This window comes from Neopsephotus bourkii, unplaced genomic scaffold, assembly GCF_033783945.1.
Source record: "Neopsephotus bourkii isolate Nb327-2 ecotype Australia unplaced genomic scaffold, CSIRO-AGI_Nbou_v1 NB_1328, whole genome shotgun sequence".
Taxonomy (NCBI): Eukaryota; Metazoa; Chordata; class Aves; order Psittaciformes; family Psittacidae; genus Neopsephotus; species Neopsephotus bourkii.
The window spans coordinates 3,139,380-3,164,890 of record NW_026901808.1 but is presented as its reverse complement, the minus strand read 5'-3'; the positions used below and the strand labels follow the sequence as shown (position 1 = coordinate 3,164,890).

At 40.5% G+C, this 25,511-nt stretch overlaps 1 protein-coding gene across 2 annotated transcripts in view; it reads right to left on the bottom strand.

The window, feature by feature from the left end:
• RELN (reelin) overlaps positions 1-25,511 on the bottom strand; it is a 290,067-nt gene that overhangs the window by 10,524 nt on the left and 254,032 nt on the right. For both annotated transcript variants that reach the window (XM_061366298.1, XM_061366299.1), the window contains exons 45-62: positions 24,250-24,499; positions 22,036-22,204; positions 18,685-18,825; positions 17,432-17,609; positions 15,946-16,139; positions 14,580-14,836; positions 13,315-13,469; positions 12,290-12,504; positions 11,458-11,635; positions 8,245-8,420; positions 6,876-6,982; positions 6,218-6,460; positions 5,556-5,731; positions 3,755-3,828; positions 2,803-2,964; positions 2,301-2,458; positions 1,240-1,459; positions 33-230 (exon numbers count right to left, since the gene is read on the bottom strand). In XM_061366298.1, the coding sequence (XP_061222282.1) occupies positions 33-230; positions 1,240-1,459; positions 2,301-2,458; positions 2,803-2,964; positions 3,755-3,828; positions 5,556-5,731; positions 6,218-6,460; positions 6,876-6,982; positions 8,245-8,420; positions 11,458-11,635; positions 12,290-12,504; positions 13,315-13,469; positions 14,580-14,836; positions 15,946-16,139; positions 17,432-17,609; positions 18,685-18,825; positions 22,036-22,204; positions 24,250-24,499 (3,251 nt within the window). The remainder of the gene's footprint in view (positions 1-32; positions 231-1,239; positions 1,460-2,300; positions 2,459-2,802; positions 2,965-3,754; positions 3,829-5,555; positions 5,732-6,217; positions 6,461-6,875; positions 6,983-8,244; positions 8,421-11,457; positions 11,636-12,289; positions 12,505-13,314; positions 13,470-14,579; positions 14,837-15,945; positions 16,140-17,431; positions 17,610-18,684; positions 18,826-22,035; positions 22,205-24,249; positions 24,500-25,511) is intronic.

The window sequence follows — 25,511 nt, the reverse complement described above, 5'->3', positions numbered from 1 at the left end:
TTAAAGGTAATGAAATGTGACTGGGTACTCACAGGGGAACATTATAAGACACTCTTTGGGCTTGTATAAAGTCCTTTGGCTGATGCTGTGCAATTACTTGCCATGTAATTCCATTATTTACACTGTACTGGAGGAGCACTGCCTTGTCTACAGTGTTGGGATCACTCAGATTGGTATTGCAACTGTCTGTTTGTGAAATGCTTCCAATTTGCAAAACAAACATGATTTTGCTGTAAAACACAGAAAAGGTATTTTCAATATACAAAAAACCCCTTCAAACTGGAAAAATAGCATTTCCAGGTTTATTGCAGTTACCTTATTAAAACTTTGAGCATCCTCAAGAATCATTACTTTTAACATGCAAAATAAACTGTTCTCAACATCTCTAAAACACAGTTTCCCTTCCAAAGTAATAGTTTACTATGTATAACATTGCCATAGAATTTGAGGTAATAGATCCAATTTTACAATGTATCCACACAAAACTGAGATAGATAAACAACATAAACATGCAAACGAGTGTATAAAACAATAAACAAAAAAAGGGGGGCAAATAAAGGTTGGCTATAATAAAGTGTCAAAAAGATAAGTGGGTGTTCAAATAAGAAAGGAAGAGCCTAATTTACATCTGTCCCATTTGCCAGTTCATCTTGTTTCTAATCTTCCTTTAGACAGCTAAATACAAACCAGTCCAGAAAGCTGTCACTCTGTTAAGAGCCAGCACAGACTGGTTGCATTTGGTTTTCCATGGCCAAACAGGCTCAACAGATGAAAAAGATACTCCTGTTTATTGCCAGGTGAGTGTAATTCTATTTGACAACTGAAACAGGAAAATGAGTCTGTGATTACTAATGGCATCTTTAGTCATAACTGTCATGGAGGCACATGCAGACATGGGATTTGTCTTATCAGATCAGGCACTGGCCCAGACAGTCTGGTGTCCAGTCTTTGCCAATGGATTCATTGTCAGTGCTGGCTTACTAGAGAGTGCTCTGTTGGGCATGACAAAAACATCTGACCTTTTCATCTGACATTGCTTCCTTCTCACTCTCCATCTCCCAGATGGAAGTCACAAAGCATTATGCCAGCCCTAATGTTTATCTGCCAGCCACATCTGACTGCATGGTTCAGCTGGGTCAGTCCATCCTCATCAGTACTGGCCTACATTGCTGCACAAATATATGAAGAGTTTCCTTTCTCATGAGCTGCTAAAAGAGCTTTTTAGGCTCAAAGTATTACCTTGCTCGGGTGAGATCCAGAGGCTTAGTCACTGCTTGTCGTATTTGACATCCATTAAAATAGAGTGAATCTCCGTGGGCATAGGGTGCCAGCTGTCCGCAACCATTCCCTATCACTCCCCCCTGAATAGTTTCCCAGTTTATTTCAGTGACTCTTTCAGATTCAAAATTATCTTTAATATAGCTGGGAAGGTCATGGCTAAAGCCAGAGCAGTCATCACCTAGAAATGACAAGAGTGAAGTTATAAACCACACAAAAATCAAAAGAACGGATAAAATTGAGTTACAGTTCATTGTGATTCCATTCAAGGTTGAGGCCCAATATACAGTGTGACTACAGGCTGAGTATACCAGCAGATCCATTAATAATGTGCATATTGAATGTACAGCATTCACTTTTAGAACACTGAGGCTGTGAGTCTTAATTTTTACAGTAGTATAACTTCAAGAACTGCAATATCATTTCTCCTATTTTGCATTGATGCCTATATGAGAAACCTCAAATTGCCAGTTGAAGGGAAATATATCTAAACCAGGAAGGGATCCAATCTTATAAAGTTGAGACTCTCCTGGAAGACAATAAACACTGGCTGCACTCCCACAAAGTACTTAGAATTTAACAGGGGCATTCAAATACCATTAGACATGTGCTTAGCTGCACTGAGGCATTAGAGCAAATACTCTGTCATAGCATTCTATGACATAGAACTGAGTCCATTACAGGTGCCAGTTGCCAACATCTCGTTTCCATGTACACATCCCATGGGAATGGGTGCATCCTTCAAATAAAAGGGTGGAAGCCATTTTGGGGTGGGCAGGTAGCCAAATTCTGCCTTCATTGAAGGCTAAATGGGCTTGACATACAATGCAGACAGGAGAGACTACTGACTCAAACCAGAAAGGGAAGGAAGAATAGTTAATTGTAGTTCTGACAAATTTTTAATTTAGAATTTGTTACTCAAGCAATCCAGTGATAAATTTAGACATATCACTTTTTGTGTTTAATTTTGACCTAGATGAGACTGTAGCAGATGTGTAAGAAAGAAATTGAAGAAATGAAACCTTGATATCCTTCATCACAAATGCAAATGGCTCCAGTTGTGCAATATCCATGGCCACTGCAGAGCTTAGGGCACGCTTCCCCAATATACACGTGGTCAATCGCCCAGCTTTGCTTCTCTAGTTCTTCTCCCTTCTGAATCCACCTGAACTGAGTTGCACTGTAAATACCAAAATCCAAACACTGTATTAAGATATGTAGCAATTAAGCACATCTGTTCAGTGCTGTTCAAATACACTAGCAGCAGATGAAATGAAAAATGTCTTGTGAAAGGACTGTGATTTCAGTAACTGGAAAGGCCCACCCTGAATGGGTAGCTGCTATGTCACTGGCAGTAGCCAATTCTGTTAACAAAAAGCTTTCTGAAAAACATGAATTATGTGTCAGGTTTAAATCCAGCAATAAAGAAGCATTTTTAATTCACCAGTTGTTCCAAGCGAACAGTGCCAGCAAGACAGCTGGCACTTTGTAAGTCCACAATGAGCTGACCTTTCAGTAACCTACCTGGATGAGACATGATCAGGCAGCTGGATAGTTATTCTTCTCCACATGGAGCTGTTGACAGAGTTATAGATGGTAGCTTCGTGGAATTGAAATGGGGAGCAGCCAATACTATTAGATGAGGAAGGAAGACAGTGTGTCTGGACGAGCTGCCATGAGTCTGTCCTGTAGGAAACAAACAAAAAAATGATTTAGAACAACTGAAAGAATATTGAAAGGGAAGCCGGTCATGGCATTGCCCGTCTTATTAAACAAACCCAAGAGATTGTCAGTAATAGTTTCCATACTCATTCTGTAGACACAACTAGACAAGAAGTGAGAGGCTGAAGCACTGCTGCAACCAGGGAGGTCTTTACAGCATCAGGTTTTCATGCTGTGAAGCCCTTGATGATGGTACACACAGCAGAGTCCCAAAGCTCGTCTGGTTTGGCATGACAGAAGGAACTATTCAGGAGTCTCTTCCTTAGTCTCTCTCTTACAGTATTCAAAAGAGTCCCAACAGAATATGCTTCATGTTCTCCTACAATCATTTCAGCACAGAATATGCCTTCACTTTTATAAACTATAATGCACTATTATACAGCCACACAGGATACAGTGTTATTAATTGTTCACTAGCTGAAAAACAATTCAGAGTTAAGTAAGTCCCACTTGGTCCTGTATCATACTAAAACAACAGTTTCCTGTGAATGTGGTTTTCTGTGAGCACATGTTTAACAGGAATATGCTCATTACTGTAACTGCAAACTCAGTGCCATGAATCTGTCAACATCTGGGATAAATTACAAAGAACATTTATGGGAGTTACGTAGACAAATCCCAGTGCTTGCACACAGGCTTTGTTCAGATCCTGCTACAAGATGAATAGCCAAGTTATTGATTTAATAAACAAAAGCACTCTAGGTTTTTAATATAATATTATTTTTTTTAGGCCTACGTATTCTGCTGTCATTACCTGGCATCCTTCGTATACTCCAGCATCACAGAGTGCAGGTCCCCACAAGAAGTTGCCTCACAGCCAACCACGATCTGTAGCACAAATAATATTGGCTGCTATAACAATTCAGGTAGACATTAATGTGATATATAATGAAGTCGTGCTCTCCTTTTTTTTCTTTATGGGGTATGTAAAACAGATAGCCAACTTAGATCTTGGACAAATCCGTCAAAAGTGGATGGAAAACAAAAGATGCAGCACTTCAGATATGAATTAATGAATTTTATTTTATTGCTACTGTTATTGTCAAATAGAATCTTGACACTACATTCCTAAAGTTCAAATTAGATATCTAAATAAACTGTTCTGAAACACAAAGATGTGGTAGCTCCTTGGCATTTCAGGAAGTTTAATATTTAACTACAAGTTAATTATGTATGGCATTTATAATGTATAACGATAAACATATGGACATAAACCTCAAGTCAATCCAATTTAAGAACAGGATTATTCTGACTATTTAAAACAATAGACATATTTGTGTTATATTAGAGTGGAAAGGTTACAGTACTCAATGTACAGAACTGAATAGATACCAAAAAGCTAAATTTTAAGAGCTTCAACACTAAATGGCAGCCCTGTACTAAAGCTGAGTTCTTAGTTTAGAAATAAAATCTCTGCTGTTACTGGTGAAGGAGAGAGTCAGGAGAGAAAAACTTTGCAATGAGAGTTTAGTAATGTGAACTATTAAATGGCGGTTGGTTATAGAATCATAGAATAGTTAGTGTTGGAAAGGACCTTAAGATCATCTAGTTCCAACCCCCCTGCCATGGGCAGGGACACCTCACACTAAACCATGTCACGCAAGGCTCTGTCCAACCTGACCTTGAACATCATAGTTTTGGCCTTAAAATAGAGGAAAAAGATGGCAGGCTGGGTAAAATAAGAAGCTTGGGGTGGGTCTTGGTTTCAGCAGTAAAAAGCATGCAAGACTCCTCTTTTATAATTTCCTTGAAGGTGGCAAGCTCTGTGAGTGGGGGAAGTGGTGCTTTAGGGATTACATTAAGCACTCAATATAAAATAAGCAACAATGTTGTGAAAAGTTGAAAATATTGATTAGTGGAAGATGGAAAATTCTGGAACTGTCTTGTCAAACAGAAGAGCAAGAAAAAAAACAACAAGAAAATGGGTGACTATTTTGGTAACCCTGCTTTCATAATAGTTTCCGGCTTATTTAAGATGTGGTGCTTGGGGAAGGACCTAGAGCATTCCTGAACAATAACTATGCATTGCCTTTGTCCCTGTGCAGAATTCTACCCTAAAACAAAGTAAAATATTTAGAAGCGTTTCTCTGATTATTTAGATGATTTGCCATGACACAAGTAGTTAGAAGGGGTATTCCTGCTTGAGCACTTTTGCATTTTCCATAAGCCATTCTTCTCCAGCCTGCCTCTACTTTGCCTTTTCTGCTTATTCATGAGTTAGGGGAAAATGGCATGTTCTGCATGCTGTGTATTCTGACTTTAAAAATAATGCCTACTGTATCTGATGATCCAGTAATTTCAGGAAAAAGGGATTAGACTTCCAATTCCTCTCAGTAACCCCAAAGCATGCAGTCAGAATAATTTGATATTTAGCATTATGCAACATTTCTGGTTCCCATTACCTACATTTTAGAATTTCTTTTAAATGCTAATAAAATGCCATTATTAATTATTCATCAAATTGGGCATTCTAGTTGGAAGAATAATTTCTGGAGACACATTTGGTGATTTTTCACTGCATACTTTACTTTGGAAAGAGAGAGAACATTTCTTACTTTAAACTGCATCATGTATCCTGGCTGTATAATGAGCTCCCTGGAGGACAGGATGTTGTGTGTTTTGTCTTTTTTCTTATTTGGCCAGTAGAGATGGAATGATGGATTTCCACAGAACCCTGCAGTCCTGACTGCATTGGGGTAAAAACTCCAGTTTTCTTCATGAGAAGTGCCTTCTATTAAGATGAGTTAAATACAATTACTGCATTATATTGATAAATATCAAGGCTTGGTAATGATTCCACAGAATGATTACATACAGTACTTTAGTGATATGAACAATAAATTTATGCTATCTGTCATGACAAACACAGTAAGCTACTAACAGATATAATGAAAACCTCAGCTCCAGAGAGGTAATTAAAATGCTTAAATAATAGTACTTAAAAAAAATTATTAAAAAAACCTTTACTACCATGAATTTAAATGAAATTAGTTGGACTGAAACAAAAAAAAAAAATTGCCTTTCTTATATACATATATATACACACACATATCTGAATATACATGTATATGTATTTACACACCCTTATCAGTAGCATGAAGAACAGCATAATAACAGCATTAGTCTACCAAATGAAAACATCTGCTTGCAAGCTCACAGGGTTTATCTTAGATAAGATAATGCCAGACAACAGATTAGCTGCTACAGCCTTTCTTACCATCATCAAACGTATCTACCAGCTGGCTGGGGTTGATCTCTGCTCCTCCGATCAGGATGTTATCCAGTGCCCACTGCGCCCGGTCAGGGCCTGAAACCACAATCCCATTGCTGATGGTGAAAGGCTGCCACCAACGCAAGCGGGTTGTATTGGTCAGAGCGTGTTCAGGGAGGAGGATGTAGTCATGCCTGACTGAGATGTATTTTTGGTAATCCATCTCATGAAGCAAAGTCCAGGTTATCCCTAGAAAGAAAAGATGCAGGTTTAATAATAAAAACAAGTGTATGGTAGAATCTTCTAAAAGATCAAAAATAATAAGAAATAATAATAAAAAATAATAGCTATGGCTTTCTGATAGACAAGTCTTAACTTCTAAAGGTAGCTGGCAACTGTACTCATTTCAAGAGCAATTTTGTAATCACATCACAGAATAATTGAATTGTCTGGAAGCTACTGATTACTGAAATCAGGCAGGAGGATTATGGAAAACTGAGCAACAGATGGAAATTTTAGATGGGGAAAAAATTTGTAAGGACAAAAATAACTTTACAATTAAAAATGACCTTATTTTGGATCTCTCCAACAATTTGTCAGATATTCATGGTGCTTGAATAGAGAACAAAGCTTTAGCTTGGCTGAAATTACAGGATGTACTTGCCTCCATCAATGGAATAGTCTAGCAGTACTCCCTCCTTTCTGCAAGTTGGTCTGTGGCATGTTGTCATGTTGTTTTCACTCCCAATTCTCCCCCAGTATTGTAGAAATCTAAGAGTAAATGTGTAAGTTTACATCTGTTAAACATCTGCACAAATCAGTAAGTTTGCTTTCTGTTAGCAGATGTGCTGAAAATGTTCAAAATGACAGCATTTTTAAGGAAGTAACCTCAATGTACAAGTAGAACACAGGTTTCCAAAAACATTGCCTGGTAATTCTCATGGGGACCTCATGAAATCTGGCCAAGTCCTGCCCCTGGGAAAGATAACTCCTTGCAGTGGTACTGGCTGGGGACTGACTGCCTAGGAGCTGCTTTGCTAACAGTTGCCTAGGAGTCCTCATGGAAAGGAAGCTCAGCATGAGTTAACAAGGTGCCCTTACACCAATGAAGTACGTAAGCTGATAAAGCAAGGCAAAGTCAATGGAAGCCACTGAAATGGTTGGGGCTAGAGCACATGTCCTGTGAGGAGAGGATGCAGGACATGGCTGATTCAGCCTGGAAAAGATGGCTGGGTATGGGAGACAGTGGGCATCCTCACCAGGTATAATGAAGAAGGGAGGAAATCACTAATTCAACACTGAATCAAGTTGTCCAGAGAGACCAAGGAATCTCTGTCCTTGGAGGTTTTTCAAGACTCAGCAGGACAAAGCCCTGAACAACCTCATCTGAATTCAGTGTTGACCTGTCTTTGAGCATGAGGTTGGACTAGAGACCCTTGGAGGCCCCTTCCTTCCTGAAAGCTTGTGTGATTCAGCTAGTTCTTACTGAATTACAGAGGTGAGAACATGTGGTTTCATTAAACCCATACAGTCAAGGGGAATGATGCTGAAGTTGCTTCTAGTTGTCATCATGTCCTTAGCTTGTCTAAAGTGGCATAATTCCATTGCTCTCCTGGTTATCCTTTTCTACAGCATGTGAGTGAAGTAGGTCTTGTTTGGGCACCCAAGAGAGCACAACCAGCAGAGGTTATGTTCTGAACAAAGTGAGAGACATAGCTGGTGCCTCCAGGAGTGGAGACAGTGATGCCCAGGAGACTGTGGGGTCTCAATGACTCCAGGACATCCCAGGGGAAGGGAATCTGCTGCTTTACCTGCACATAGCAGACTGGTCTCACTCTTGTAGGGTGAGCCTTGCTCTCTGTGACTCATCTGAAAGCATCAGTGCTTTGAGAATCATAACTCATAGTGTCTACCTGAAACAGCACTGTGCTTGTGATGGCCTAGGAGTTCCCTGAGCTATAAGCTATGTTATCTGCTGCTTTGTCAGTGTTTAACAGAGTTCCCCGTTAAAATGACATACAAACATGACCTACTTTGCCCCCCTCAGGTCCAGATCCTGAGTGACAGCTTGCCTCACAGTTGCACCTCCAAAATACAGAGTTGTATCTTCTGCAAGAATCCCACACTCGGTACAGGTATTTCCACCTTCTAAGGACATCCATAAATCTGGTTTAATTTCTTCATTGTCAAAGCGCTCTTTCAGGAAAGTCTGTAAGTAAAGTGTTTAACATAAAGCACAGGTAATTATGACCTGAAGCCTTTGTGATGATCACAGCTGGCACTGAGCTAAACATGGTTGAAGGCTCATGAACACTGCAAGAATTTTTTTTCAGGGTGGCTGAACATAGTCACTTTTGGCTAGACATTTGGCCACTTGGACTGAATTGGATAAATGTGAATATGCATTATGGCTGTGTTCTAACATACTTGGGAGTAATCCAGCACACTAAAATCTGCATGTGCAAATGAATGAGTGTATTGGGTTTGTGTGTTAACGTTTTGGTAGCAGTGGGGCTACTGAGGTGGCTTCTGTGAGAAGCTGCTAGAAGCTTTCCCCTTGTCTGAAGGAGCCCATGCCAGAAGGCTCCAAGATTGACCCACTGCTGGCCAAGGCTGAGCCCATCAGAAATACTGAGAGAGCCTCAGGGATGAAGTTTAGGAAGGGGGGAAAACCCATACAACAGCGACTGCAGCCAGAGGGAGAATATGTGAGAGAAACAGCCCTGCAGACTCCAAGGTCAGTGCAGAAGAAAGGAAGAGGTGTTCCAGATGCCAGAGCAGATTCCCTTGCAGCCCATAGTGAGGCAGCTGTGCCCCTGCAACATATGGAGGTCCATGGTGGAACATATTCCACCTGCAGCCCAGGGAGAACACCTCACTGGAGAAAGGGGCTGTCTGTGAAGCAGGCCCTGTGGAGAGAGGAGCCCAGGCTGGAGCAGTTTTGCTGCAGGACTTGTGACCCCATGGGGGATCCACACTGGAGCAGTTCATGAAGAACTGCAGTCCATGTGAAGGACTCACATTGGAGAAGTGCATGGAGGACTGTCTCCCATGGGATGGACCCCATGCTGGAGCAGGGGAAGTGTGAGGAGTCCTCCCCTGAGGTGGAAGGAGAGGCAGAGGCAATGTGTGATGAAGTGACCATGACCCCCATTCCCTATCCCTCTGTGCTGCTGGTGGGGAGGAGGTAGAGAATTAGGGAGTAAAGTTAAGCCCAGGAAGAAGAGAGGAGTGGAGGGAACATGTTTTCAAGATTTAGTTTTTGTTTCTCATTATCCTACTCTGACTTGATTGGTAATAAATTAAATTTGTTTCCCCAAGTTGAATCTGTTTTGCCCATGACAGTCACTGCTGAGTGATCTCTCCCTGCCCTTATCTTGACCCACGAGCCTTTCACTCCCCTGTCCAGCTGAGGAGGGCAGTGACTTTCGTGGGCACCTGGCTTGTAGCCAGGGTCAAGCCACCACAATGGGTCTAGTTCATAGTTATGATTATTAAAGAATATGTAACAGAAACTGCTATTCTGTATTTTTTTCCCCAGCAAAACCAGTACCACAATGAAATTTTAGGGTTATGGTAGTGAATATGCATTCATGCAACTGTCTGCACGTATTTGAATAGAATGTATCTCTGATTTTCACTTACCTCCAGGTGTGCAGTAAAAGCAATGCCATGACTGAAATCCTGGCCTTAAGAAGACAGTAGTAAAACTCCCCTAAAATTGCTAGGATTTTATCCCAAATGTCCTTAATGTGAAGAATACATTACTAATTAAAAAAACTGCAAACAGATAATATTTGTTCATGTAATTAGTATCTCAGATGAAAACCAGGTTATAATCATTCAAGTGATACGATAACTGAAAAGTTAAATAGCTATAGTCTCTTTATACAGAATGCTGCTTAACCTGTTGTTTTTGTGGAGCACACACCTATTCTGTTCTTATGTGATGCAGAAAATACTAGATGATAAACACTGCATTTTAAACTAATCTGGGGCTCCTTACACACTTTTCTAAATATGTTACATTTTAAAAATATATTAACTTTTAAATTACCAGTATTGCATTAGATTTTACTCTCTTATTATAGAGTAACACTATTATCAGCTAGGTGAATCACAGAATCACAGAATCCCAAGGGTTGGAAGGGACCTCAAGAGATCATCTGGTCCAACCCCCCTGCAAGAGCAGGGTAACCTAGAGTACATCACACAGGAACTTGTCCAGGTGGGCCTTGAATATCTCCAATGTGGGAGACTCCACAACCCCCCTGGGCAACCTGTTCCAGTGCTCTGTCACTCTCACAGTAAAGAAGTTCTTCCTGATGTTAACGTGGAACCTTCTATGCTCCAGTTTACACCCATTGCTCCTTGTCCTATCACTGGATATCACTGAAAAAAAGCCTAGCTCCATCATCCTGACACTCATCCTTTACATATTTGTAAACACTGATGAGGTCACCCCTCAGTCTCCTCTTCTCCAAGCTGAAGAGACCCATCTCCTTCAGCCTCTCCTCATAAGGAGATGTTCCACTCCCTTAATCATCTTTGTGGCCCTGTGCTGGACTCTTTCAAGCAATTCCCTGTCCTTCTTGAACTGAGGGGCCCAGAACTGGATGCAATAGTCCAGATGCGGCCTAACCAAGGCAGAATAGAGGGGGAGGAGAACCTCTCTCAACCTACTAACCACACCCTTTCTAACGCACCCCAGGATGCCATTTGCCTTCTTGGCCACAAGGGCACATTGCTGGCTCATGGTCATCCTCCTATCCACCAGGACCCCCAGGTCCCTTTCCCCTTCGCTACTTTCCAGCAGGTCAGTCCCCAGCCTGTACTGGTACATGGGTTGTTCTTCCCCAGATGCAGGACTCTACACTTGCCCTGTGAATTAATTTTATGTCAATTTCTTGTACTTTCTACTTCAGTGAGCTTTTTTATGATAAAGACAATCTTTCTACAGGTCTTGATTGAATACAATCATATGTGCAAGGGTGATTTAGATCATATAACGGTGACCTAAGGATGAACAGTGAACTTTATCATAGCTTTTTTAGGCAGTGTTATTTGCAAAGGAACAAACCTGCTCTTGGATACTGCAGTAATAGTTTTGTTAAAAATTGACAAAAGGGTGGAAAACAGATTTGAGTATCTTCAGGCTGACAGGAATCAAAGATAAATTTCAAGTGGGATCAATCCCTCCTCTTTCAGCTAAACACATGGCAAAATTAAACATGCAGTAAAATTACCTTCAGTGTTTGGGTCAAATAGCAGTTTGGACCTGAATACCCAGGATCACAGATGCATTGCTCATTCAGGCAGTCTCCATGACCTCTGCAGTTTTCCAGACAGCCAGGGCCCAGATAGAAATTATCAATGGCCCACTGCATATCTGAGTATTTCTGGTAGAACCGAAACCTCACAGGACTAGATATAAAGGAATAAAGAAAAACAGACATATGTATAAAACAATTTTGCTCAATTGAAAGAAGTTGAGTGAAACACAAAATATTTATGACTGAACTATTCTCCAAGCTTTCACAAGTAATATCTGACAGCATCTGCTAAAATTGATTTTATACTTATCCGTATCTTCTTCTTCACAATGTACTGCCTATGATACATGGATGGGTTCCAGGCACTGTTGGGGAGGAAATGGCTATTCTGGCTTCTTGTGAAAGAATTTCAATTTTGGTTATACTTCCTGAGAAAATTACTCAAAGACTATAAAGGATTTTAATTTTGCAGAAAAAGACAAATGGTTTGCATATGTGTGGCTACTGCAGACAATAAGAGTAATTCTTCCACTCACTAAGGTCATAGATCTACTCTATGATTGACTGCGGCTGTCTGAACAGAGGAGAGCAGGCTGCAGAGAAGCAAGGATAATAACTTTGCTGGTTGTTCAGACATGGTCAGTCTTGATTGACAGGAAACAAAGTTTTGCAGCATACGTAATGAATGTGGATGCTGCTGGTCTGCACTTTCCTTGAAAGAAAATGAATAGGCAGATGTACCCTCTGTTGTGTTTTTCAGAAGGTACTGAATCCATGACAAAATGAGTAATAAATTCATACTTACTTGCCCACAAGGTTTTCAGGCAGTGAGTAAGTTACTCTTTTCCATCCTTTTGTGGGAAAGAAGACAGATGGCTGTGAAACAATCCCAGAGCATTTGGGATCAGCCGGTAAACACTGAGGTACTAAGTAACTCCAGCTAACGCCAAAGTCAGTGGAGTACTGCACATGGACCTGATTTTGTGCAAGTTTTTCTGAGGTTTTACATCCAACAGAAACCTAACAAAAAAGAGAACATAAATAAATTACAATTAATTGTGGTGATGGTTAGTTTAAAAAAATATTTGTACCTGAAAACTGACTGTAGAATTTTCTTCCGTTAATAATGGCATTAACAGTGCTTGTATGGTACTAGTCATCCACAGATTTCATCAGTATTTGCAAGATTAAGAACAGGTACCAAATTCTGAGATTCGCTTTCTTCTAGTTATCTCACTTTTTTGGATTTCCAGGTTTTGACACTTGTCTCTTACACCCCAGTATCCCATGACTAATAATCTTTCCTCGCACACAGCCTAACATCTGAATACTTCAGAGGAGGCCACCCAGCTTGGTTATGTTTGGCAGACCATCTTTATGGGAGAGATGTGCAAAGGGCTCTACAACTTCCACATATCACTGGGTTATTTCTTTAATTTAGGTAAAGGGGTATATAAAGGACAGTTTGGGTGCAGGTTTGATGTGAATGCATGACAACACAGGAGCACTGTGGGGTAGTTTGGAGCTGCTTTTTCCTCACCAAGCAGCTGTAACAAAATAGTCACCTTATATATGCATAATGCCCTTATTACATGATGTCCATACAACTGCTGTGCTGGAAGAGAAGGGTGCATCATCTCTGGGAACAGCATGTGGTATTAAAGCTGACCAACATGGAGCAGGTAAGAAAAAGGAGGATGGACTAATAACAGTTTTCCCTGCAGGGAATGTCTCATGCATAGGCCTATACATCATTCTACCTCCTGAAAGATCTATTCAGACTTGGAGCAAAACATGGTTTTGAATAATTATATTGCAGACAGAAACCACCTTGAACTGCATAATCCAGCCTTCTGTGGGAGTCAGGTCGTGGGTGACTGCGTAGACCTCTCTGCCGTCATGGCTCCCGCAGATCATGACACCATCAGGAGAATCACAAAATCTCTCAATCGAGCAATCATCGTGGAATAACCAGTGTTCATTCACTTGAAAAAAAGTGGGAACATCAGTAATACACAATGACAATAGAAATGAAAGAGAACAGGGAGTAGTCTTAACCACTAAAGGTGATTCATGGCTTTATTTTTCAGCCAATGTGAGAATTATTCAGTATTGCTCCTGAGAATGCCAGTACCTCATCTTTCCCATGTACATATTAATTACATTTATCACATTTATTGCTTAAAGCACCCCTTACTACTCTCTTACCTAAGCAATATAGCATTATTTTTTAATGCTTAAGTAATGATTTGAGACTTACTAAAAATGTAAACTTCCGTTGCACTGGATATTATGGGAGAACTTTTTAATGGGTGTTGCCTACATGTCTCCACAAAGGGTAGGTACTCCAGCACAATTAACTTGTTATAGTTAATAAGTTGTTAAGCCTTGTAAACATTCAGAACTATATCCTCTACAAAATTTAGTTGTTAAATCATAGAATCATAGAATAGTTGGGGTTGGAAAGGACCTTAAGACCATCAAGTTCCAATGCCCCTGCCATGGGGAGGGACACATCAGACTAAACCATACCACCCAAGGCCTTGTCTAACCTGGTCTTGAACACTGCCAGGGACAGAGCATTCACAACCTCCCTGGGCAACCTATTCCAGTGCCTCACCACCCTAACAGGAAAGGATTTCCTCCTTATATCCAATCTAAACTTCCCCTGTTTCAGTTTTAATCCATTACCCCTTGTCCTATCACTACAGTCCCTAATGAAGAGTCCCTCCCCAGCATCCCTATAGTAACTTAACACGCCTAAAGAGTTTTTTAAAAAGTCAGGAAATAGGAACCAGATATTCAGACTAAGGAACCTGCTTAGAAAACCTGGCACATTTTAATCCTTTTTTCTTTCTTTGAAGACAAATCAGTTTTCTAAGTAAATTTATGCAGTAAAAAAGGGAAAATTATATTAGATCCTTTAATTTTGCATTTTGTGAACTAAAACTAAAAGACAAGTCTTTTATAGCAAGAAGACTACATATGTCTGTAATACCCATCATGGTGAGACAAAGATTCAGAGGCTCAGCAAGATTTGGAAATCACTGTGCTGACTTCTTGCTCTTTAACTCAGACCCACATGAAACCTTTACCTGTAGTTTTGTCTTCCATGAACATGTCAAAGGCAATCCTCCCGGTGGGCCCTGCATCGGCAGGAGAGCGCTCATGCTGCGGCAGAGGAGCGCTGCTGAAGGTGTCGAGCATCACTGTCCTCTGGTCAGCTGAGCCAGAGATCAACACGTTGTCAATAGCCCAGTCATTCTGGTCCAGGCCATCGTGTTTAGGCTGCCACCAGCGGAAGCGTGTCCCAATGGTTTTGGCATCGTAGGGAAGGAGGATGTTCACAAAGCTGAAATAAAAAGGGGAAATTAGTTGTAGGTAAGCCACAGGAGGGAGGATACTTCTCAATGGTCTGTGGCAGGTGCTTTTACCAGGTCCACTCCTGTTGTTTCCTAGAGTATGAGGAAGTTGGGAAAGAAGGAGAAGACCAGGTGATCTAGCATATGTTCCTCTATGGGGAGGCTGCTGAAATAAAACATTTTCCTGATCACTCCCACTGTCACCCCTGGGACAGGGCTTGGAGTGAGGTGGGAAGGGCCAGCAGCCAGACTATGGCATGGTTTGAGCAACTTCACATGCTCCAGCTGTGCTTATGGACCAAATGAATGATCTAGACCTAGTCTAGACTAAGGTCCTAATTATGGGAGGTGGTAAGAAGGAGAATGTTGAAGTAAAATTAGAATTGCTATTTTCAGCCTGGAGCCATTCAGGAGATATCAGTGTTCCAATACAATTTTCTTCCTACATACATACATACTTCCTACTTACATACAACAGATGATAGCACACTTAAATCTCTTGTCCAGTCAAAATGCTAATGATTTCTTGGTGTGCTTAAATTAAAGAACAAATAATGGGTCCCTCTCAGACCCATTTTTATGATTTTTTTAAATGAGTCAGTGAGGAAAATGTTCACCCATATCTGTGCATGATTTGAGTATCACAAATATCTGAGAACAGGGCTTCGGTGTATCTGTTCTTTTGATGACTATCTGCAGAAATTCAGTTTCTCCTCTATACATCAGTCTGACTAGTTCAAGCATAACTTTCTGCTCTTGTCAGTAAGAAACTAGATTGCAAAAGGAAGTATCTCAAAGAACCAGATGGATGTCATTACAGTATCTATTGATTTATCTCCCTGCAACCATTTACAAATCTACCAGGCTGCTACAGACTCCTTACTACCCTTGTATTTCTGGTCTAGCAGCTGCACAATGGCTGATGCTCAAACACATGTGCTAAGGCCATTCATAAATGCTTGCAGTACTGGATAGGCTGAACTCTTAAAGATGTGACATCCAAACCACAGCAGTATTATGTCCCACAGGTTCTTATGAAATATTCAAGACCACCTTACTTTAGTACAGGAAATATAGGCAGAAAAAGGTATCTACAAACCCGGGCTTGCTGAACTGATCATAGAAAATTTCCATTAATAGGCTCCAGGTGATTCCACCATTCACAGAATACTCCAGCAGCACTCCTTGGTTGCGGTTATTAGGAGTTATCAGACATCCATACATGAAATAAAACTGAATGAATTCTGCACTGGTGAGGTTCAAGTCCACTGTAACCAACATACGGCTGCAGCCCTTCAAAGCAATAAAAAATATGTTGGCAGGCAAAACTTATGAACATAAAAATTGTGAGGCTACGCAGCCACTCTTAGTGTAACTTTATGTTCTAAAACCTTCGAAATTGTACAAAGTTATATTAATTATAAGAAAGGTAAAGCTACAACAGAAAAATAAATGCAATTGCCTGAGGACATAATTTGAGCAATGTTCCATCTTAAAAATTCCTCTTGTGTATTCATACACTTTGCTACTGTACCTACACCTACTTTACAATATTCACTATCAAGGATTGCATTCACCTTTCTTCTGAATACAACAATTACAAAAATCCATGCCTCCAGTGTAAAACACAAGGTTTTCCAGGCAGAATTAATGAATTGCTGATAATGTGCTAATGGCTCAATTTATGCAAACCATCAAATGGCACAGCATTTTACTATGTGTGTTTTCCCATAATCCCTTATATATATCACGTTGCTCAGTTAGTTACTGGCGCCTACTTAGTCACGCTGGAAGGAAGTGAAAATGTAATGCTTTGTTACTTTATTTCAGAAAGCTTTCATCAGTTTGAGCCTAGTTATAAATTTGCATGGAAGAGATATACAAGCATAAGTTTTACATGTTTCCAAAATACTATTAGGTCATTTTTGTAATACCAACATTATCTGTAAGCAAACAGTAATTTAGCAGCAGTCTGGGTTATATACCTGCATATGTATATAGCTAAACCAGGAAATTTTTCTCTGATCTTACCCTGAAAAAACACCAACAGTAAGATATATGAAGGAAGAGGCTATACATGAATGTATTTTTGAGGACCAGGTGCAAGTTATATACATGCAAATACATACTTACTTGTTTACCTCTATGGTCTGATAAGAAGCCACACCAAACTCTGGTCTCTGGAAGTTATGGACCAGAACTCTGGAAGTGCTATGAGGAGGCTATTACGATTGTGTGGAATTTAATGTCTACATGCTTGGATTGTGCTTAAATCTACTAGCTCCACCTCCAAAGTCCCTTCCACGGTTCCTTTCAGGAGTCATGCACACTATACCTCATTTTCCTGGCTGCAGCATAGCCAGGAATATGGTATCTGCTCTCCTGGACTGTTTCTGGCTGGCCCTAGTCTGTAGGACCTGTCTGACTTTGGACTCAGCTAGTCAGAGGATGCAAGTTTGTTTAATATGCTATATGTTTAATTGTTACACTGATATTTTTTACCACCTTGCTATTTATTTATCTTTTAAATCATCCCCATTTATACTGTCAGATGGAGTGAGCTGGCCCTGGTGCTGAGCACGCACCCCGCTGAAGTGAAGAGCCATCCCAGAGGCCACCGCCCCGCAGACTGTGCTCAGTTTGCCCCCATTCACTGTCAGCCAGTTCTGGTTCGATGGTGAGCGGTTGAAGTTATCTTTCAGCTGTGTCGGAAGGGGGGTCTCTGGCTCGTCGCAGTACAGCCCACCCCAGTGCTCATCACAGCTGTGGAGGAAAGCAAATGCAAGGTTCAGCTGGCAGAGGCTCCGTGTAGGGGTTCCATCAGTGCCATGTTATTCCACATTAAAGTGCCATCTTATTCCACACAGAGTCTGTCTGCATCATTTGCTAGTGCACAACTGATGTATGGGGGTTTCAAACATCTGCCACTTTTTGTAGTTAATATGAAACAAAAATGACTTTAGGAAGGCCAGTATTTTGTATCATGCAAGCTGCTAATATAGAGTACACTCTCTATTACACTCCAGCACAGAGTAAAATCAGTAAAATACATTATAATTGGATAAATAAACCTAAAAGAATGTGCCAAGCTCAAGAATGCCCTGCTAACATTAAATTTTAAGCAAGTTTCTGTAAAATTTCAGAGGATGGGTTCTTTCCTGTTGTTTCTTTATATAGTGCCACCCCCCTCCCCCTTTTTTTTGTCTCCTCTGAAAAGCCTTCTTATAATGTGTCAAAGATTGGGTAACAACATGGAAATGTGTTCTGGTACTGTGCAGATTTCAGCAGGGAGATCATGCCTTGGTACTTCAGTGCTGTCAGGATAGAAGATAACACTATGTCTATTCTGCATCAGAATATATTTCTAGTGAACACAGTTGCAGTGCAATTATACAACCATTCTCCTGTTTCTGTTGCTATTCATGGCTGGAAAAAAGCAATACATCCATCTGGAAGGTATTTCTCTGTTGCCAGACAGACAAATCTGGAGAGATCTGGCTGTTGTTTGTTAGCTTTGCAGGGCTCTATATGGGCTGTTATACAGACAGTTTGAGGATCAAGGCAGTCTGCCTCTGCTGGCAAACCTTATCATGGAGCAGAGTCATCATACCATCAAGCCAATACCAGTCCTCAGGCAAAATTTGGCCTTGTGAAGAACTGGCACTTCTGCTTAGTGGACATGTCCCACCCTCAGCCCAGGTCCTCTGCAGCCAGTGCCAGGATGAGGGCACAGGAACACAGCATGAAACCGCTCAGGAATAAGGATGATAAGTTCATTAAAATGACAGAGAAGTGGAATGCTGCAGTGCTGGGCAGAACAGGGACAAATGGCACTTACATGCAGTTGTCTTGTGCGCACTTCCCATGGCCACTGCACATGTCTATGCAGCCATCTCCAATGTAGACATTATCTATTGCCCATGTTTGCTGCTTATCAAAAGGAGCAGGCTGGTGCCAGCGGAAACGAGTTGCTTGAGACCTTTGGGAGAGAAAGGAAACCAAAATGGTAATATATCTATCTAAGCTGATCTTCATTTTGACTGAAAGGAAATGTCAGTCTTGAGGCTAGCCTGGTCCTGGAAGGTTTGCTTGATGTCAGCACAACTCAGTGCTGATTCCTGCTTAGTTGTATGCTATGAGTGTGAAAAGTGAAAAAGGAATCTCCAGGGAGAGCAAAGCAAGTGGGCTGTGGTTTGTGCAATGGAGAAGAGGGTAGGAAAAAGGCGGAATGCCCAGAGGGAAGCTCAGACCAGTCATACCCATGTTCCAGCACAAATCCAAACATAAGGGGTAGATGGGATCTGGATCAAGCTGGAATCACTCAAATCCTCCAAGTTTCACTCTGAGGCTGAGTTTTATTGCTTCAGTCCAAGTCAACAAACTAACCAAAGCTTTCCTTTATGAACTCTCACAAATGCAGTTATGAAAGAGCACCTCTAGGGAGTGGGTTGGCTCCTTGGTAAGATACCACCATTTATATATCTAGTAGGGGCAGGTGAGAGCACCCATTCAGGGCTTACTGTGTGACTCTGGCTTTGCAGTTTTCTTCCTCCCTTCCATCCAGGCCTTGGCTGGAAATGTTAAGAAATGATCTATGCTGTGATACTGGCTCCTTTCAGTGAGTAATTCTCATTTGGATGATTAAAGGGGGCTTAGCTTCCCATTCAAACACCTTTCTTTGCTGTAGCCGTATGTGAGCCAAGTATCTTAGCTGTCAAGATATCAAACCAGGATAAACCATCCAGGGAACCCCAAACAGCCATTCAGCTCATGCAGCAGTAGACACCTACATTTGAATAGCTGTGAGTGGATGAATTCCTGTAAATTTTCGAGACCATCATTTTAAACTGTAGCTAATCCCTGTTTTGCTGTACAGCGCTAGATGGCAGCATTGAACTTTGTGTAGTCTCTTCTATTTTGAAACTCAGAGAGAAATCAGAATTATTGTAATCACCAAAACAAATAAGGGACAAAATCCCGCAAATTTATTCAGTGTAAAAATAGACATTTTATGGTAAGGTCAGTTTTATTCTATGAATTGTTTCTTTATAAATATGGTACGTGAGATGAATGAGTAACAAGTTGTATGGCTGTGCTCACCAAATAGAATAAACTGAGGAAATCCTTAAGGAATAAAGACAAGCACCTATATCTCACTGTGCCTGCTTTTGGTTTGGCACTTCGCTAACAATTTATTGAGCTGATGCTCCTGGGAGAAGCTTTGTATTTCCATTTGCATTTTACAATCAGCTCTGAGATTAAATTAAAACTAAGTGCTCATTGCCTTCTGCAGGCCATAGGTTAGATAGCACTCTGGGGTACATGAGTCCTAAAAGGCTACATTAGTACAGGTGCTGTGCGCCAGACCAAGTTATTGACCATGTAGCCTGCACGTCCCTAAAACATACAGGCAAGAACAACTGGAGACACACACCTGCTGTTACACAGCTTGAAATAATAAAGCAGCATAAAAATTGTATCACATTAGACTAAAGGGACTATTAGCTGCACTGTTCTTTATTCTAAAGCTTAATGTCTCCCTTGCTTGTGAGCTAAGGTTGTAATAACCTCTCTCATGAAATCCCTGTCTTCATATCTTTGGGAAATGGTTTTACTGGAACCAATGAATATAGTTATTGGATTGGAAAGATGAGCAATATTTGCCTCAGTAGGACATCAGACTTCTTTTGACCTATACTGCTCAAAAAACTTTTCAGTCTTAAAATGACAGTTATTTATAAACCCAAGTTTATCTTAGGTAGTAGGCTCCTTTCAGATCCAAACTCAATTGGTTTGGGACATCAACCCCAGATCTGATTTACCCCATTCAGCCTCTGAAAGCCCCTCCTGAACAGAGATTTGCAGACTATATACAAGAACTCTTGAGGTAATGGATTTTGCAGACAGTATGTAGTGAAGCAATACAAAAGAGGAAGCAAAGGAGATCGATGCTGGGAACAAGTCCTGAAAAAGTACTATTACTTGAAGTAAAGCACTGCATCAAAGATGGGGAAGAGTCTAAATGCCCCAAATTATTAGTGATAAAACACGGACTTTTCCACTACTAGTTTCAAAGTGTGTGGTAACTGTATAAGCACTCTCAGTGTAATTGCTAAAAGGTGTAAGTCTCAGTTTCCTAACTCATATGTGCATTAGCTGGCATCTTTCATAACAACCTTCTCCAACAGGCATAGGTTCTGCCTGCACTGTGGCACTTCTGTGCCTGTGGATATCAGTGAATATCAGTGGGCTCAGCAACAAGAGCAAGGCTGTGGGGTCAAGCTATGCTGAGAGCCTGACACCCATGCAACCTGTGTTTGCAAGTCTTTACTTTGGGCTAGCTCTATGATGGCTTTATCACGTATGACTGATCTCATTGAAGCCCCTGCTCAATGCAGGGATGTTAGACTAGACGACCTTTGAAGGTCCCTTCCAACCCATACTAATCTATGATTCTATGGCTGCACAGGGGACAATCACAGCTATCACTGTAAAACAACACATCAGGAAGGAAACAGACCGGAAGTCTGAGCTGGTCAGTTGACCCTAGATGGATCATTTTGACAAACATAAATTCAGCAATCCAGAAGTTTTCAGGGCACTGTAGGAAACCGTATGGCAGCACTCCCAGTAGCACTGCCAGTCCCAAACAGCTCCTCTCACTGCAACCTCCCAACAAATCCCACAAATATTCTACCCTCAGAGATAAAAGAGTGTAGGTAAAGGAAGAGGAGGTGAAAATGGGGCTGAGGGACACACAAAGGACACAAAAAAGGCACAAAAAACCAAGAAATCTGAAAAGTGCTGCATTTAAACCATCAGCTCATAAGCAGCAACAGCAGCATATGGTGCAGTGGGGATTGAGACAGTCCAATTAGCCACCAAAATGACCAGAATTCAATGAGGACAATGATAACAGGGGAGTTTTTAGAAAGTTCGCCCTGTCCCTGCCCAGGAAAAGGTGGACAAGAATTTCCTGTCTTTAAATAACTAAGAAAGGTAAATGCACATAATAGCTTTGCAATTTTTATGCAAAGCAGGATGGGGCTTCATTTACTTATACTTATTTATTGCTATAGATATGTACCAAATAAAAATGGCAAGGTACAATTTCAGTGCTATAATGCATCATGCATCAATACATAGTTAGGCATTTAGGTTTATTCTGTAGAAAACCAGAGGGAGATACCTAGTATAGGGTGGCAGAGGCAAAGTAACCCGAGTCCACTTGTTGAAAGTGTCTGAAATGAGAATCCGCTGGAGATGATACTTGTTGCATTCCACATTAGTGGGAAGACAATCTCTCAAAATTGGGTGCCAGCTCAGCCCAAGGTCCACTGAATATTCCAGTTCAATAGCTAGGGATAGAAAAGTGGTTAGTTACTTAATTTAGAGACTTAAACCAATAGGTCTGCAATAAACTGCTAATCCCAGAAAGCATTAATCACAAGTCTACACTGACAAAATAACCACTCAAAACATTTCAGACTGTTGTATAAAAAATGTCTGAAGCTGCCTCCTTTGGTGGCAGCACTGGAAGGTATATTACATGTTGCTGAGTAGGTATAGCTCCACATCTGCCAACTAACTCAGGGACCACAAGTGCAAAGATGAAGTAATCTGTTAAATCACCAGGATTAAGTCAAGCTGAAGTGTGCAAGAAAGTGATGTGACAGCATCATGACCAGCAACTTGTTTTGTTTTCCAGGCTGAAGGATGAGATTCAGCTGGATGTAATCATAGTGTAAGCCAGAGCAACACTCAAATTCAAACTTTTGGCTCTGTCACAAGATGGTTTAGTCACTCTTCCACCTGCCTCCAAACCAGCTCATTTCATTATCCAGCATAAACAATTTTAAATGGAGTTTGTTAGTCAGTAAGCTTGTTTTTCATTCAAACACAGTCTAGCCACATTAAACTAATGTATTCATTTCTCAGCAAAACCCAGCAATTTCATCGTTTTAATGTTTATGGCTTATAAACTTTAATCATGAAAAATATAGGTTAGTCAAGCTCACTAGATACTTTAAGTTAAACTTTTATGCAGCCATTAGAAAGTAAATAATAATGGGCACAGAACTGTAACTTGAAGTAAATGTTCCAGGTGCCAGGCATTCTGGCTGTGCAAAGCATGGAGCATGACTGCAATGACAGAGGTGATAAATCTGTGATCTTTTTGATTATTACAGACCCATTTCTTCTACCTTTATGCACAGAGAATGATCATTAATCACCCAATCAGTCCTGCTTGATGTCTAAGCTCCTAAGACTCTGCTATAGGAATAGAAGGACAAGTGGATACAAACAAGGGTGAGTTTTTAGTGTTAAATCTCTGTCACTAAAATGAAATGCTTTGCTCAGTGTAGCTGGAAGCATGATTAGGTAGTATCCTGCCTAATTTAATACTAAGTTAAGATAACGGTAAGTGTACTAGACAATGAAGCAAAAAAAGAAGGAGCTGTTTCTTTGCCAGTACATAGCTAAACTGCCAAAACACTCTTCAACTTGGCGGAGATGATCTTAGGATCAACCCACTGAATTAACACATGCTACATGATGCAACTTATTGTATTTTCTTCTTCACAAAAAAAAATCTATACCCTAAACCCTTGTGCTAAGAGAATGTAATTTTAGATGTATAAACGAGTTCAAAAGCTAGGAAGAGCTATTTTTTGTGCATCTTAAAATCCACACAATGAACCACTTTTCAATTTCCATGTGATGTGTATTGAATGAAGAGCATGTTTTTATTTATATGTGTATATGTATATGCAGATATAAAAGCATGCTCTGCACTCATATGGTAAAAAAAGGTAGGTAATTAAAAATTGCATAATTACGTGTATATGTATATGTACACATGTATGTGCATATATATATCTGTGCACACATTCATACATGCATACATACATATATATTTACATATGTATTTATTATTTCATGTGGACCATAAAAATTTTGCAGTTGATGCTGCCTTAGCATGTGGGGTTTTTAATCATACAGGTGGAAGTGAGGTCAGAACTTACTTCACTGAAAATGCAAAACCACAAAGCAAGAAACATGCTAGAAATGCTCAGCTGCTCATCATTAGAACAAGGACATCACCCCAAGCAGTGGATATCATGTACTGGTAAATGGATTTGAGTAAGACAGCTATTAATCTTTTTCTTAAATGAATTGAACTGCAAGTACTTGGAGTAAAGTTTAGTTTATCTTAGGCTTCAGACACCTAGAATAAAAGAGCTGATACTCCAATTCCTAACAGAACCATGCAGCTTTCTTTTGTTTCTTGGTTTGCATTATGATGAATAATGGAACTGATGAATAATGGAACCACAAAACAAGTGAACTTTTCTCTACAGTAGAGGATGAGGAAGAGCAGGAATTTCTAAGAAGTCATTACCATAACAGGAGTCCGTGACAGAGCAGGATGCAGCAAAATCTATTTGCAAGAAAGAGTCTTCATTCACAATGATGTCAGTGGTGACAACATAGCGAGTGCTAGCTTTCTCAATGAACACTAGAGCATCCCCGCTAGAGCCGCAGACTGGCATCTTTGTTCCCCCAGGATGGAGCAGCCACTTCCTACTATCCAGTGTGGTGAAATCATCTTCTAACACTGTATTACCAGAGATGTTTCCTCCAATAAGAATCTGAAACATTAGGAAAGGAATTGTTATTGAAAAGATAAAATGTCTGGAAAGTCTTCACAAACATACACGTGACATAGCATCCTGGAGAAGGAAAAGATTTACTGATCTATGTGTATATATTCTCCTGGACCCAAATGGACAAATTTACTTTGTAAAGAGCTTAGATTATAAGAAGGGGAATATATTTTTCCTATAAAAGGGTCCTACAGAAATCTGCTTAGCTATAGAAATCTGAAGTTCAGGGAGGTGAACTCAATCCTGGATGAAGTAAACTGCTCACTAAAATAAATGTTGGTAGGAGCAAAATTACAGTGTCATTTTTCCTCTTGTCTGTTCATCTGTACCATAATCTGTCACACTACTGTCCGGTTGCATCTGCTGATAGAACTGGGGAAATAGTCTCTGATTTACCATTGACTGTAAGACATCAGCGTTTAACTATTCAACAGCAACCAACATAGAATTAATTTGCCTTTCTTACTCTAAATTCAGTTTCTGATTGTTCCAAACTGATATAACTACATTCAATGAAGATACAGGAATGAAAGAGTGAGAATTTTTAAATGGAGGGAAAGGAAGTAAAATTTTCATAGAATCACAGAATAGTTACGGCTGGAAAGGACCTTAAGATCATCAAGTTCCAACCCCCCCTGACATGGGCAGAGACACCTCACACTAAACCATGCCAACCCAAGGCTCTGTCCAGCCTGGCCTTGAACACTGCCAGGGATGGAGCATTCACAACTTCCTTGGGCAGCCCATTCCAGTGCCTCACCACCCTTACAGTAAAGAACTTCTTCCTTATATCTAATCTGAACTTCCCCTGTTTAAGTTTTAACACGTTATCCCTTGTCTTATCACTACAGTCCCTAATGAAGAGTAACCACATTGTAACCACATCATTAAACATGGCTGGAATTTGGTTTCTGGGTTTCTCCTAAGAACATGAACTAATTCCTTTAAAATATTAACGCATAAATATTTAAGCAAGCTGAACTTGGGCAGCCCAATA